The sequence below is a fragment of the Heliangelus exortis genome, chromosome 12, assembly GCF_036169615.1.
Source record: "Heliangelus exortis chromosome 12, bHelExo1.hap1, whole genome shotgun sequence".
NCBI classification, from domain to species: Eukaryota; Metazoa; Chordata; class Aves; order Apodiformes; family Trochilidae; genus Heliangelus; species Heliangelus exortis.
The window spans coordinates 10,373,061-10,389,473 of record NC_092433.1 but is presented as its reverse complement, the minus strand read 5'-3'; the positions used below and the strand labels follow the sequence as shown (position 1 = coordinate 10,389,473).

Genomic DNA, 16,413 nt, shown 5'->3' with positions numbered 1-16,413 from the left:
TTCCTGCAACAAGCCCTTGCCTCAGACTGGAGGAAAAATTATTATCTCACAGGAGTGAGTGATCAGCCATCAGGAAGCAATGGCTTCTTGCTGCTGCGGAAGCTGCATCTCAACAAATGACTTAAAGGTGAAAGGTCTCATATACTACACTTAATCCCCTATAGACCCAAAGGAAATTCTGTGGTATTCACAACTATTGTGAGAAGTGTAGCCCAAAAACAAAATTAAAAAAAAAAAATCCCATGCATGCCCAGGCGGGCAGGGCAGACAATACAGCATTTCTACACACCCATGTGTTGTCTTCTCTGTTTCAACAATCACAGCCCAGCTAGTTCAGCCTTGCTGCATGTCAGGGCAAATTAGATGATTCCTGTACCCCATCCAGTGCATTGTAACATGTCTCTAGGGGGAAAAACAAAATCCAGGCACCTCTGGATTGACCCAGGGCGTGCAAGCTCACAACAACCTTGCAGCTTCAAATTAGATAAGCAAAAAATTTGGCTCCTGTTCAGAAGAAAGGGGAGGGAGGAGAAAGGAGAAGGAATTAAGCCTTTTTTTTCTTATGAAAATACCTGAAATTCAGTAATTGGGAAGGAAAAGAAAAACTAGGTCTTCCCTTAAAATAACCCAGTTACTACAAGTCTTCTCAAACCAGAGGCTTAAAGAGTTTTATCTCAGCTCCCACATTTCCTCCTCCCATCCCTCCCTCTTCTGTGGCCCTGTGGAGGCTGACACAGATGAAGTGTCCTCTCTGTGTTCTCTGGCTCCGTGGCCATTCCTCACTGTCACTGTCCTGTATCTGATGGCTGCTCCACTGGGTAGTACCAGCCAGGACAAAACTCTCTATGTTTGGCAGGGTTTGACTCTACAGAAAGCAGACAGTTCTAGTGTGCATGAGAAGGGTGCTTATACATTTTTTTAGAACAAAACACAGATTCAGCTATTATTTTACATTTATTTACAACGGGACTTAGGGCTATGAATGCGTGAGGAAATCCTCATCTGAGTCAAAGTGCTTAATGGTGAACTGCCACTGGGCTCATTCTTGGTGCATCAGGATTTACAGCCAAGCCACCAGGTAACCCCAAAAACATGTAAACAAAAACTCTACCACTCATCACCCTGGGATCCAGAGATTCTGTGACCAATGAAGCAAATACCAGTGGCTCAAGACCTCACGGCAAGCCTGATGGTGCACATGTATTTAGGAACATTCAAACATGTTATTTACAAGCTACATCTGATTCACTCTGGTCTCTTGGGAATGTGCATTATATGTTTGAGAAATTGGAATAGCTCTTTTATTTATGTTTCTTTAAAATGACTGGCAGATGGGGAAAACCTTCAGAGAAGTGGCCCTAGGCTGTCATGAAACATGTATTTAACACACCCACAGTAAACTACTAAACACACTCACTTCAGAAGGTACAGCTGCTCTAAATATGGAGTAGTCACTTTTAAAAGTCTGATCTCTGGACTACTTAATTCAGCACAAATCTGAGATGTTCCGGGGAGCCTGACCAATTTACAGAGTAATTATTAGCAGTATTTTCCATTAACTTGATGACAGCATATTCTGCAAGGGTAGAGCCATAATTTTAAGGACCTTTTCAAAATGAGCCCAGGCCTTGGCTTTATTTTTAAGTCACAATAACAACGATTTTTTTTTTTCCTGCCACATGGAAGGAACCCTGTGGGTTAAAACAGAAATCTCATATTCCCCAAAGTCAGGCTCTTATGCAAGTGGATCACACACACATACACACACATTTTGTCTACCTGAAACAATTTACAAGACTAAGTCTAAATCAGGAATATCCCAAGAGAAGCACAAGCTTCAATCATCCAAATCCCAGCAGACCCACAGACTCCAGCCTAAGGTCTGGAACATATTTAATCAATTCACTGTGCTAGCTCTCCACAGTTTCATAAAATAGCCAATACTGCAATAACAGAGCAAAAAATTAATTGTACACTGGTTGGTGAATTACATGGAAATAACAGAGAGCACTGGTATTTACTACAGCAGAATACTGAAGCTGGTGCTAAGGTGTAAGTAACACCTGGGAAAAGTAACACTGGTTTCAGCAGTAGCAGTGCTACCTGTACATACACACATTTATAAACACTCTTCTGCTTACAAACAAGCACATAAACAGCATGAGGAGGGAGAAAGTACAAATTTAAGCTATTAGGCAATAGGGAAAAGAATTAAAGGAAAAATGGGTTGAATAAAAAATAGCAAGGGAGAGTATCAGAAATATTAGACAACGGGGAAAGCTCTCGAGACAAAATCACCCCTTTTATTGTCCTTTTTGGACTAGACTTGACAAATACTCCAGTGCTGAGGTCTAACAAAGAGACAAGATCACATTCTAGGTCTTTTTGTTCTGCTTTTAACAAGTCTTCGTAGTGATACACTGATGAGACCAGATACCAGATTGTTATCGAAATTCAGCTGCTAAATTCAGTGTTAAGACACTAAGTTCAAACCACACATTGCCACATTTATTTCACAAGTCAAGCCTGGGGATGGATTCCTCCATAAGCATCATTCTCTCCCTCTGCAGAGGTACTCAAAATGCCAGGGAAACAAAATCACCGTAAGGCTCTGACAGTTCCCCACTCAGCACACAGACTGCAAACCCAGCTCTGCTCTGAACAGGCAGACTCAAGAGGAAGCAAACACTTAGCTGCTGTTTGCATAGAGGCTGCTTGTAATTTGATGTAATGTACTGTGCATCAGTCAACACATATTGAAGAGGGAACATACACACCACAGAGAAGGCAGAGGCAGTGCTGACATCTAACACGTTTTATTTACCCCATTATAGATGTCCTCCGAGTTCATCAAATTACTAATCAATTTATCTGATCTCTAAAAGCTGGTGCACTGAGGTATATTAACTACTAAACTTTACAAGCTTTCAGCAAAACAGCCACTAAATAAGGGAACTGAGCACAGGGTACTGGAAGGCAGTTTGTGAGCTGGCCAACACCAAGGACAAAGCAGCCTCTCCCCACAGGCAGGGCAGTGGGCAGGCATTAGGAACGGAGCCATCCTTGAGACGCTGGTCAGCCCTAACTGGTACAGGCAGAAAGAGGAAATTAGGGATATTACATTCTCCCCTCTCCCCCAGAATGACATTTTATACCTGTGAATACCTGAAAGGAGGAAAAGAACCAGTCTGACAACTATTTAGAGTTTGCTCTCTTTTAATTTCATTCCTGGTCACAAATTTTAATTTTGTTCCTGTTCACAAATTTAACACACACACAGGACAAAATCTTCAGTTCTCTAAATATCACAGGCTGTGTGCTCTCAGAGACTGCTAGAGCAATCACCTCCTAAAAGACAAGATCCACACAAGCTCAGACAGACAGCCTGAGAAACTGGGAAGTCATCTGGATGATTAGGACAGATCTTATCAGACTATTTCAGAAAACTATACTGGGGATTATCATTCTTGTGCTCAGGAGATTAAATCAGCAGTTCAATGACCAGGGTGCTTTGTTATATTACTCTACTGGCCTGAAAGGCAAAAAGCTTTTTTTTGCATCACAGCTTTTGTAGGTTCACATCAAGCCCTGTTAAGTTTCCTGGGCAGAAAGGTTTGCAGCAGGAGCAGCGGATGAGAATTGCAGAAATTAGGTAAAACAAAAATGGAAATTGTAAAGAATATTTTAGGCCTGGATTATGAAAGACAAGGCAAGAAATACTTCTGAAAGGAAAAGACATTTTTTCAGACCAGAACCTGGTTTTGCACGGGTGTTCTTCCTCAAATAACACCCCAGCACTGGCTAGAGCAGTAAGTTAGTGGCTTGCAGCAAACAAAGCAACCCTTACCCACACAGCAATAGCTCACAAGCAGCCCTAAGACATTCCAGGCCATTTTACTGAGAAAGTAAATGGTGTTGGTGACACCTGCCAAGACAGATCAATTCATTTAGAAAAGGGCACTGAATCTTTAACTCCCGCTGAGAGGGCAGAGGGTTGGGTTGAAGATAACAGAGCAGCACTGCTCCGGTTCTCAGAGGGAGCAGAGTGCTCTCAGGGCTCAGGGATACAGACACAGCCTGGGATCCCAACTCAGGGAACTGATTCCTCATTCCCATGAGTAAAAACCCCCAGCCAACTTTGCCAGGTGACATCAGTTTGTCCAGTCCTGCAAAATCTGATTAAATTTGATCATGAAGAACCAATATTAGCACATTATTCTGAAAGGGTTTTTCTTCCGGGCTGCTGTCACTTTCTCTGTGAAGATTTTTGAGAAGATTTACCAGCCAAAAAGCATAGAAATTACAGTAGACTTACATGTATGGGTGATCTTAGTGCAAGAGAAGTGTAAGACTGGTCCAAGAAGAAGGATCAAGGCCAGTAAGAGTAACAAGGAAAAACAAGGTCCCCTCCCATTCTTCACACATCCTAAAGGCTTTACAAACACGAATTAAATGGTAAGTGCAAGGGCAAAAGGAGATTAATTTAAACAAACCAAACAAGGTGAATGCTACACACAAAATTACAAGATTTGTGAAGCCAATCAGAGAAAAAGGTGCAGTGTACCTTGTTAATGGAAGGTATTTATTTAATGCATTCCTTTTCCACTTGTATAAATGCTCTATGGCTTATGAGTACCTCTTATGCTACTGACTTCTGAAAAGCTATAAGCAGAAAAACATTGCATATTAATGCTCCCACTGCTCATAGTAGTCTACAGCCACCTAAGATAATGTGGGAGCTGGAGCTTAGGAAAATCCAGACAAAGAGAAGACATCTATCTGTAGCAAGGAGTCTCTCTTCATCTGCTGAGATTACCTTTCAGCCTTTCTCTGTTTTACACTATTCCAAAGAGCTGCTCCTATTTTGCTGTCCTATAGCAACTGCCCTTAACCTTTGTCAAGATAAACTCAGGGAAAGGCCAAATAGCAAAAGGAGTCAAACAAATATTTACTTGGGGGAAAGTATACAAGTACTATGCTAAGTGAAATCTCCTGGCATCCAATGGGCTCCAGGAGAACCTTACCATACTTCTTAAAGTATTTTTCTACCATGTGGAGAAAACAGGACACTGCATGCACAGAATCCTTACCAGAAATCCCAGTTCTGAGCACTGTGTAAGTTAATTATTTATACCAAGCTTCCCCTCATTGCCTTCCCTCCCTGATTCTCATCAACATATAATTGCATAAAGGAACATCATCTTAAACTACTCCAACTGAAGTGTTTCTGAAGTTTTTCTTAGAGGTTATTAGGTCCAACTCTCATTCTTTCTACAAAGAGAAATATTACAGTATATAAATTGTTTCAAAACAAGTGAGACAAGACCCACTTTTGGTGAAACAATTCCAAATTACATCAATAAGATGTAAAATTACTCTTAACAAGTCAGAGTTAGAAGTTTAACCAGTTACAACAAATTACCCAGGCCTCATTACTGAATTACTTACTGGAGATTGGAGTCACATTGGAAATACAGGTATGGAATGGAATGTCTATCACCAGCTCCAAAATCCAGCAATTACATAGAGTCATAAAAGAGTCACTTCAAAGGATCTATTCCCTGTAATTTGCCTGATTGCCAAAGTATTTCAGCCACTCCAAAATAAAAACATACAAGCAACCCAAAACACTGAAACACATAACTACAATGAACTACCAGAGTTAAAGCCAGGGAGACCAAGAGCACTGCCCAGCATCCTGATCCTGTGCAAGGAATTTGTTCAATAAAATTTGATGAAAAAGAAAAAAAAAAAGCAAGCACTGCAGCAGAAGACCTGCCACCCCATCACACACACACAACCCCAGACAAACTGATAATGAGGGCACAGTGGGAAGAACATTGGTTTAATCCCAGTACAGCTACTTTGTGCATTCAAATCTGCACTGAAAATAGCTGAATGCTGCTAGCAGTGTGTAGCATGTGCTCAACACAAGTCACAAGTGCAAATCATGCGTGAGGCACTACAAAGAAAAAGAGAAGCAGTGATACTCACACAGTGAGCATATAGATGTTCCCAGTCCACCCATATCTTGAGCAGTGTGCACAGTTCTGCTTCACACCCCTCAGAGAACATGAAATAGATGTGGAAAAAAGTTCAAAGACAATCAAACAAGATGAACGAAGTATCTGGGCCAAGTATCCCATATACTTGCCCTGATCTTACACTGATCCCTGGCTATCCAGGGACTGGATTATATATCCTGGATTAGAGGGACAGCACTGCTGCACTCACTGTCTTCTTCCAGTGCTTTAGTAGAAGATGTAAGGAAAACCCCAAAAGCTAAAACACTGAAATTATTTTTTCATATACACCCTTTCCAGTGAAAATTTTAGTAAGAATGGCTAGAGAAACTGAGTTTCTCAAGATCTATTTGAAATCAGGAAAACCCATAGTTCATCCCATGCAAAACTAAGGGCAAAGGCTTTTTAGCATTTCTATAGCTTTACTGTTTCACAACACTTTTCCCTCCTATTGTAAGCTACTCCATCACAGAGATGGAATAACTGATACAGATTGACTAAGTAATTGTTTCAAACTCCCAAAAGAGAAACAGCTATTAGAAAATGAGCAGGTCTTTTGCTTCCAATTCTGCACTCTGTCCAGTAGCTTACAGTACTCTTTCAGAGATTACAAAATAAAAGGATAATGTATTCACACAATCCACTGCATTCAAAGGAACTACTGAGTTCAATTCTGGTCAACACATCTCAGACAGAGCCACAAGGGGGAAAGGCTCCAAAGACAAGTAAAATGAGAAACCTGGAAAAAAAATGATTCACACAGGCAGAAGCTGTAAATGTGAGGACTGCCCAGCTTAATGAGAAGGTAAGAGAGAACAGAAGTCTATAGATAATGAGTAATGAAAAGAAGTCCTTTTTTTATTCTCTTTAACATAAAGGATTTCAAATGAAAAAAGCATTTGTAACTGGTAACAGAGAATTTATAGAGCATATAAGTTAACCTGTGACACACAGTGCTACATGATACTGGAGGCAAAGAACTAAACAAGGCTTATGGAAAAATGCCTGAGAGACATAGAAGAATGATGGCAATAATCCAAGTTCCATTACAGTGAATAAAAATACTGAATGAAAATAAACTCTTTTGCAGCAGGGTATGTGTCATTCTCTGATTGACAACACTTAAGAAGGCTCTTCTCAAAGCTGTTCTCCAAAAGTTTTATGTTGTTTTGTTTTGGTGAGGTTTTCTTCCATCTTCCTTCAAAGCCTTTGGAAGCTGACCAGTGCCAGAAGACACAGGACAGGCTCCCTGTTACCTTCAGTGCAGCAGCTACTACACTGTAAGAAGCAGATAACTCAATTATTCTTAGCTTCCTACCAAGAAAGTGCAGAGCTCTCAACATCAACAGTTGAAAGTGTCCTTCAAAAACAAATCTCTACGTCTCCTACTGCTAAATCCTGTTATCATGGAGAAATCAGGGACAAAGCCAACCTGAGGTTATAGACAGGCACAACAGGGGAAGACAGGGGGGAATTCCAGAGAGCCTGGTCCTTAGAAGGAAAATTTTTAGTTACCTCTACACCAAGCCATCACATCCATTTACTCCCAGCCCAGCACCTCCATAGCACCAGCACACACACTCCGAGTGACCACCCTCTCTGGAAACAGCACAGAAAGCAAACTTCAGAGTGCCTCCCCCCACCCCACGCTTTTATTGATTGCTTTTTTCTAATATAGACACACACATACATAGATTATAAAAATACATCTAAGCCTGAGTTGGAAGGTTTTAGCACAGTGGAAGGAAAAATAAATAAATAAATGTCAAGGTCTGCGTGTATTCAACAAATAAAAGCAGAATTATATAAAAGCAACAGCTAATAAAAAAGATTGTTCTGTGTTGTGTTTTCCATCTTTCCAGCCATTATAGGAATAAAATTATCCACAGAGAAGATTGAAAACCTTTTTCCAAAACTAATACAATTAAGCTTTATTACACTGTTTTCAAGTACATTTCTCTCCTCTCCCTTCTAGCCCCTACCACCTCCCACTCCAGACTAACAGTTGGAGGCATTCTTCTATTTTATTACTAGCAAAATGCTAGTGTTTAAGGGTCAGAAACTATCTAGTGTTTCAAGAGAGGAAAGAAAACCTGTCCTTTTTATCTGCCTGCTTTTGTACACATAAGAACCAGAAGCCAGTTTTTATGCAGCTCTGTGGTTTGAATAGGACTACATGCAAGCCACCTTACACCCCTGAGAAGATCCTGCAATAAAATGCCTATCGTGGTGTTTAAAAATTTACCCTGCAGCAAGGGAGATGGATCTGAAAAGGGAAACACAATATAATAAAAAGATTTAGAAAAGAGGACAATGCAGCCTGGACACAAACTTCTCCCCACTCCCCTGTCCATAAAAGACAAACGCACACAGAAATTTTCTCTGTGGTTTCCACTTCATGAAACCAGATCTGGAGAGAAGAATATAATAGAAGCACACAGCATGAGGCCAAGAAATTGCAAAAATTCCCTTTACGTATGAACATATGGACAACTGTGATAATTAGAACGATAGCTGCTAGATTGTTTGTAATTTCACTGAACAATCCCCATTATCTAGAAATAGAATTTAAAAATCTGAATGCAACACTGAGTGGTAGTTTTAATGGCTTATTTTTTAATGAACTGTATGGATTAAAGTGTTGCAAAATGGTATCATGTGAAATTGCTCATGGGCATGTTTTACCATCAACAGCTTTAAAAAAATGCTGTATGGACAATCCTGCAGTAGCAGGGAATGAGAAGTGGGATAGATGTGCAAATAGCTCCTGTAATCTGCCATCTTCCCATGTTCCATATTCACCATCATTATCCATGTTGGTAGTAAAGCTGATTGATTTCTCTATCTCCTTACAACCCACCTTTTTCATTGTTTGCATTTCTTTTTAGTCACGTAACACAAATACAAGTCAGATATATGCAACTCCCTGTCAGGACATCTAATTGCTTCAGATTCAAGAAGATTATTCTCCACATTTATTAAAAAATAAAGACTACTTATAACATTATTTCATTTTACCAGGAAGTGAAAACGCATTAGTTCATAAGGAACAGCACGGCTGCTCCTGGTTTTATGGCATCAATTTTTAAAAACTCATCATGGTAAACAATTAAACAGAGAAGCAAATCCTACGTTTAGGGGAGAGATTCAATTCCCTAAATGGATTTTCAAAGGTCATTTCAGGCTTAAAAGATGCTTGACAATGTCTCTTTAAATCAAGTTCATTTCAAAGGCTTATCCAGCAAGAATCAGACAGTGCACTGCAGCACCACACTTTGAACTGCTGGGCTCCCCAGAGAAAAATCAGTAACACAATTTAACTCATTTATGGTAAGATTTGTGTTTTGCTTTGGTTTTGCCTCTTTTTAGGAAAACACTTTTAAGAAAAGGAATAAAAAAACACGGCACTTTTTTTCTACGTAGCTTTTGCCTAAACCCCATGGTGAATAAGAAAAACTTTAAACTACTAGCAACCATTTTTTTAAAAAATCAAACAGTTAAAACCCTACTTAGTACCTTTCAAACACAAGTTGCTCTACAGATTTGGTTTGGGCTACTTTTTCACCATTTGGCTACGTAAGGGGTGGGGGACAGACAGCTACTGGGAACTGAAAGTCACAGGTTTCAGCACGATGCTTCTTGTTTCCCTTTGGATCCACACAGGTCCACACCTGACCTCAACAGCACACAGAGGGCACAACTAAGACAGCTCAGCCTTACCTTCCTCTCTATGTGGGTCAGCTGCTCTTTGTAGAAGTCCTCTTGCCGCTTCAACTCTGCCTCCCTGACTTGCAGCTCCACAACCTGAGAACAACAACAAAAGAGCATCACCAGAAAGAAGAAAGTAAGAAGTATCAGTGCAAGGAAAGCACATGGGATGCAGACTGGAATACAAGAAAAAATGAAAAAAATCATTTCTTCAGACTGGTGCATGGGATCCCTCTCAGTGGAAGTACGATTTAGAAAACTAAAGTGTCAAGTATAAGCATGATTTAGAAATCTGCAGTATTCCAGTTCCTTTTGGATTATCCCCACAATTTCGAAACATAATAGTATCATATTCAAACTCATAACCTTGATTTTATTTCTCCTTATTAAGTGCAAACCTATAATCTTAGAAAGCTGACATCTTACTAGTGCCTTTCTCAGAACTCAACCTATTCCAAGTCCTTGCTTTTCACAAATCAAGTGAAAATTGTTTTACTCCACTTCAATGCTCTTCACTTTACCTTAAAAATAAGGCTCAAATCATCTACTTTATAAACAGCTGCCCCTTGGAATGTCAGAAAAGTTTTATGGAATTAAAAGATCCCTACCATCATAAGGAAATCCATGATACAAGTCAGTATTGCAATATTTTTATAGCAACAGACACTCTCACTAGCCATGCATTTGCTTTTACTGACATACAGAGGATTATGCCAATAATTAAATACTCTCTCCACACACCCCACCAGGACCCCCAGAGCTCCTGCAGAGTTCCCCAGAGTGCTGCAGGTTTAGAAGGGAGATGGGTGTCAAAGAATTTCTCTTCCATCTTCCAAAGTACAAGTGTGACAACTTCCAAGCAGCAGACTTGTTATACAAGCATGTGCTTAAGCACAAACCCCTCATCAGCTACACAATGACCAATTGTGTCCTTACAGCAACAGCTTTTGACTTTTAGCTCTTTACAACCAGCAGCATTTATTTGCATTCCCACCCTTAAACTGCACTAGCATTAGAAAACATGGCATTGATGGAACCAACTAAAGTTATAAAGCTTAAAAATAACAAACAACAGCAAGAAGAATAGCACTTGGTTTTTTTCCTTCATCCCACCCCAGAATTTCCACTTAAGCTATCACCAGGCAAGAAGAACATTCAAAGCTACAGTTCCTAGTCTACTTAACATGAGCACAAACCTTGCTAATCCAAAGCACCCCAACAGCATTGCTCTTAACTTATGATGATGGTACAATCAGAGAAAATGCTGGTCCAATATGATTAACCAGCTGCAACAAAAATCCTCGTGGGCTCAGACCTGTCATTTTGTGGCCACCAGCCATTGTTAATGAGAAAAATAACATCTGAAAGCCAGTTGCTGTGTATTTCCTTCTCTCTGCTCCCTTGCTGATGGAAATCTAAGTGGTATCATAGGGCTTAGATGACAACTTAAGCTAGGTAGTGCAGGATAGTTGATAAGCAAGAAGTAGAGGAGTACATTAAATAAAGGTTTGTGAGGTAGTAGAGTTTATTTGTTTGGCATTAAAGGAAAAAGAAGTACTTTGGTTCCCACATTTGTTATTCCAGCCAACAAGGCCAGGGTAAGGCACAAGCACTGTAGATGCAGATCTAGATCCCCTTATTCTCAAAGACACCTGGATTAAAGGCAAAATCTATGGCTTTGGTTTAACCAGAGCTGCAATACACCTTCCAGCCCTCAAACTGGCTGAAATAGGACAGAAAGGGATGAGAATGAGCTGCCCCATACATGCAGCCTGACCAAAGAAGTGTCAAAGCAACAACTGGAGCACTGATGGGCATTCTGGAAGTGTGAAAATTTTTGCCATTTCTGTGCTAAGAGAACCAAAGCTATCCTTCTAATCAAGTATCCATCTTCCATACAGTAAAGGAGTAAGAAATTTTAGCTGACATGAAACAGACAAAAGAAGGCAGGGTGGTCTGGTAGATGACCAAAGGACTCGGATTCTCCTGCTGATTTTCTGCATAACATCCATTAAATCAGGTTACTAAACAAGTGATTTGTATTCTTTAAGAAGAAAACAAATAAGGAAAAGAAATACACAGTATTGACCTCTCTGCACAATTCAGATGGAAGGTGCTTTTTCTGTGAAGTGTATTTCAAGAAAAAAGAAAAAAGAAGTCAAAAGATCAACTTTTTAAAATGCAAGAAAGTTTCTGCTTAATCTAAATAATTTATGTGGCAGTGCTATTCTCCTGGGCTAGCAGACTGTTCTGGGAGCACAAAACCAATACGTGTAATAACACTGATGGACAAGAGGCTTTATCCTGTTTCTGGTATGTCACCTCTAGAAAGGAGCACACACCAAACATTCTAATCTCTCAAGCAGGGTGCTGAGAGGCAGACCCATTAGGGGTGTGCTGATCAAAACTCCCAAGCAGACCTGGCTGGAGCTGGGGTGTCCACAGGGAGTGAAGCCCCCATAGGAATGCAGCTGGCAGCAAACAGACATTCTGTTGGTGACTTCCCCAGGATCCTGCAAAACTGATATCAAAGAATCAAAACTGGATCTACCAGCTGCAGGCTACAACCTCAGGATACACACCATCCTTCCCCCTAACTAAGGGCTCCCATACTATCTCCCATCATCTCCCATTTATCTCCCATAAGTTGTATGATGAACCAGAGAGAATTTCTACCTGCAACTCGAACACATTTTCAATGCTTTGCTTGTTTTCAAGAGCTGCTGATGTTTCAGTGCATTGAAATATATTGAGAAACATTCTATTCGTGACAGATCTGCTTGAAAGTTGATTTCTGTTTCCCTCTGTCCCCAGCTGTTATTACTAGAAACTTTAGTACATTTTATGGTGATGTTTGAAGTATGAATGGTACAGTCAGAGCATGTGTCATTTGAAATATTCACTGTTCCAAACTGGGTTAGGCAACAAGGGACATTTTTATGAATACAGGCCTCTAGTCCTGCTGCTTATTCCCTACCTGAAGTCAGAAGCCTGTGATGTCCCAGACAGAACTGGCTGCTATGGAGATGATTAAAATTTCACAGGGGACTGAGACTGCAGGTGCCAAACAAAGCATCAGATACATTTTTCACATAAAGGCCTTTAGAACTAAAGACAGAAGGAGAAGTGAAGACATGCATGATAACACAATGGTTTGAAAAATCCTATCAGAAAGTTGCATTTCACATCCACACTGCAGAAGCTACATCTGAGCTTGAACATATCACTGGAGATGACCAAAGCCCAGAGATGACATCTCAGAAACTGTAGTGCAGAACACAAGAGTGTGATGTCCAATAAGTATGAAAAGAGAAACAAAACAAAGAGGGAAAGAAGAGTGCTGAGTTAGTTGCAGAACACACAAATACACCCAAAACTCAGAAGTAGCACAGGACAGCACATACCTGAAAAAAGAAAAAAAAAAGGGAAAAAAAAGTGTTTAAAAAAAGTGTTCAATAGGCAATTGTTCTCTGTACAAAAACTAAGTTTAAGATACAATCAAGAAATGGTCAGGAATGCCCTGTGATGGGTCAGAAGTCACAAGCGTTGCATTCTTAAAAAAAGCAGAGAGCGAAGGTGTTCTACTAGCACTGTATTACAGCTTCCACGTGCATGGATCAATGGCCTGGCTGGGGGCTTCTTCAAATTTTTCCCAAGTTTTATCTTTTTACTTTTTCTACAGCCCAAGTTTTTCAGGCTCCCTCTGAGCTGCTTTGAACGGTGACAGAGCTTGGGCAGAGTCACCTGCAGTTCCCTGCCTCCCTTTATCAAGTAACCCACTTAGAAACAAACTGTGAAAGCACATTTCTAAACCTATGCATTACATACCAGCTCAACTAAAGAATTCAAGCACTAGCCTGCCAGCTGACAGCCAGGCCAAAAGAAATATTTTACAAGCCTCATAATTGAGGTAATGAAATATCATTGGTTCACTCCCTATGAACAAACCCTTAGCCTCATCCTGAACTGACACCAAAACGCAACACAGACTGTGCAACTGATCTCCTAGAGCTGGGCTTCATTCTAGCTACATCCATTCACAGATTAGCTTTGGCTTTGCCCCCCATAAAATATTGCCATATTTTTACTGGTTTTAATCACAGTCCTGTCTCATCACCTTGTTAAATGTGAAAAGAACAAAGGAAATCTGCTTGAAAAAAAATAAAAAAGGGCTTCTTGGCAGGGTCAGATTACAGCAGGGAATGTGGCACCCAAGAATAGAGTGCAGCAGTAGCACAGCCTGCAGCTGATGGCTACCATCAGGCTGCCTCCCTCTACAATACTGTTGGGATTCTGGGAGAGGGCTTAGAGAAGACTCTGCTGAAGGAGAGAAAAAAAACAACCCAACCAAACAAAACACTCTTCTCTCTGCAAAGGGCAAGTCAAGGAACGGTCCATACCTCAACATACAAAGAACTTCGTCAAAGGCAAGTCACAACACTTGGCAAGTTTTTTACAAAAATATTTATCTTCTTGACAAAACACATTCACCACTCATAGACAAACTTGTGAGGTGATGCCGAGATTGTCAGAGGCAAACCAGGGAAAGAAGCTACAAGGATAAAGGAAAGGTCCTTAAGAAGTCTCTCTCAAATGTTGTTCCTACATCATCCTATTTTTGCTGAGAGGAGTAACCAGCTTCCCTCAAATTAACCCAGTACCATGTCTGCAGCAGCACAGCAAAAACATTTTGGCTGAATACCTCAGCTTGCCACAGATCCCAACTGCAAACTCTTACATGTCATGCTTTCTTTCCCATGTCTCTTCCAGACCTGGTAGAAGTCCAGGTGGCAGTGAAGAAAAACAAATACTTATCAAAGGTTCCAAGACTAGAAGAAGAAATTGAGGGCAATGCACTGAAGACCAGAACTAGCTTCAAAATTAGAGAGCTGGCATATTCCTGACCAAGAATGGCAGAGCTGAAAGGGCACCAATGAGAAGCAAGAGACAGCTTGAGCACATCATGCCTAAGACTGAACAGCAGAACTTTACAGAAAGGATTGTACCAGAGAAGTAGCCACAGGGGAACCTTGACTCAACCTCTACTTGCATTAGCAGAAATATCAGCACCACTGTGAGCCACCTGCAGTCGCTATTCCAGACACACAAGGCCTACAAAATTACTTGCTTTTTGCCTTTTCTCTCACTCTGTTGAGGGCAGGTGACTGGATTTTGTTTTGCTTTGGAACCTAGATACAGACTCATGGCCTTAAGAAGCAGTACTTGTGTAACCTTCGTTTCCTCTAGTTGCTGCTGCTCTCTTAGCCAACAAACATCACCAGATCAACTTTGGTTTCAGCAGCTGTAAGCCACACAAAAGGAACCAGTGAAAATCTTTATGGAGGAAATAATATGCAATTTTCTAGCTGAACACCTTTTAAAATGTAATGACAGAAAATAAAATCCTGCATCTGTGCTCAGCAATAACAATCTGTACAGGCGCAGTAACAACATGACACTTGGAATAAGCAAGATCCAGACAAAAAAAGAGAGCTTACCCAGGCGTCCAAATCCGCAGGCTTGGAATAAAGAGAGAGCAAGAGAGAAAGGAAGGGAAAGAGAAGAAAAAGAGAAATCAGTGATTTATGGAGGCCTCATGCTGCTGCACAATATAGCTTTTAGGATGACAAGCTTGGAAAAGTTCCTTAAAAATGGCAAGCATCTTAAACAGTGCAGTGCTGTCCCCTGTTGGGAACTGTGCTATTAAAGCAAAACAAAAGCGCATGGACCTCAAAAACAACAACAAACCGAAGCCCTCAGAGGCTGATGCAGAATCCCCCCCATAGAGTGGAAGCTAAGGGAAGACAACTGCAAAGTAGATGGTTTCAGGGAGGGATGCAAGGTGCTGTGCAACATTAAGAGATGCTGATATCCCCACCATGTACCAATGAGGGCAGCAATGCTGGACATATTAAAAAAGGAGGGGGCCAACAGCTGCACCATTTCCAAATTACTTGCAAAGAACAAGCATCCTTTTTCAAGTGCATTTCCAAATGCACAAGCTGACCTACACATCAAGTCACCTTCTGCAGTGGACACGTTCAAGAGTGCTTTCTAACAGAAAGCCAGCTGACTGATCATTTCCAACCAGATCCCCCTTCATGGGCAACTGGACACAGCTTTAGTGCACAGAACAAACCCTTGGCCAAATCCAAGATGCCTTCACCTGCTCCTTATGCTGTCCCAGTCTATTTAACTAGGAAGACAAGCAGATCAAGCAAGCTGCATCATTCTCTCTTATTTACTTAATACCACTTCTTATTTACACAGTAAGCCAGAAGCAGCAAACCAGGTACAACATGATCAACATTTCATGCCCCTAACTACCTTCTGAAGCCAGGACATTTATGAGGCTGCCACAGTTCTTGTTTGTTGCCTTCCCTGCCTCTCAGGGCTACATTCAATCAGCAGCACATTTGCCGAGCAGGAACCTCAGAGAGGCTGTCCCTTTTATTATGATTATTTATTAGAGAGGAGTTGACAGGGCAGGAGGAACTTTCCTCTTGGTCATAGTTCAGTGCCAGAGGGAGCAGACGGTGGAGTGCAATAGGTTTATGGGATCTGCCATCATTTTAAATGGCACAGAGTGACTACTTCAGGTAACTGAGGGATGATGTGTCATCAGCTATGTGTCATCCTCATCCTTTGCAACAGCTGAGAGGGCTGGAACTGAACATCTATG

The 16,413-nt window shown here is 40.9% G+C and overlaps 1 protein-coding gene across 2 annotated transcripts in view; it reads right to left on the bottom strand.

Moving 5' to 3' along the window:
• CHCHD6 (coiled-coil-helix-coiled-coil-helix domain containing 6) overlaps positions 1-16,413 on the bottom strand; it is a 108,455-nt gene that overhangs the window by 61,076 nt on the left and 30,966 nt on the right. For both annotated transcript variants that reach the window (XM_071755991.1, XM_071755993.1), the window contains exons 5-6: positions 15,230-15,250; positions 9,744-9,827 (exon numbers count right to left, since the gene is read on the bottom strand). In XM_071755991.1, coding sequence (XP_071612092.1) covers positions 9,744-9,827; positions 15,230-15,250 — 105 coding nt within the window. The remainder of the gene's footprint in view (positions 1-9,743; positions 9,828-15,229; positions 15,251-16,413) is intronic.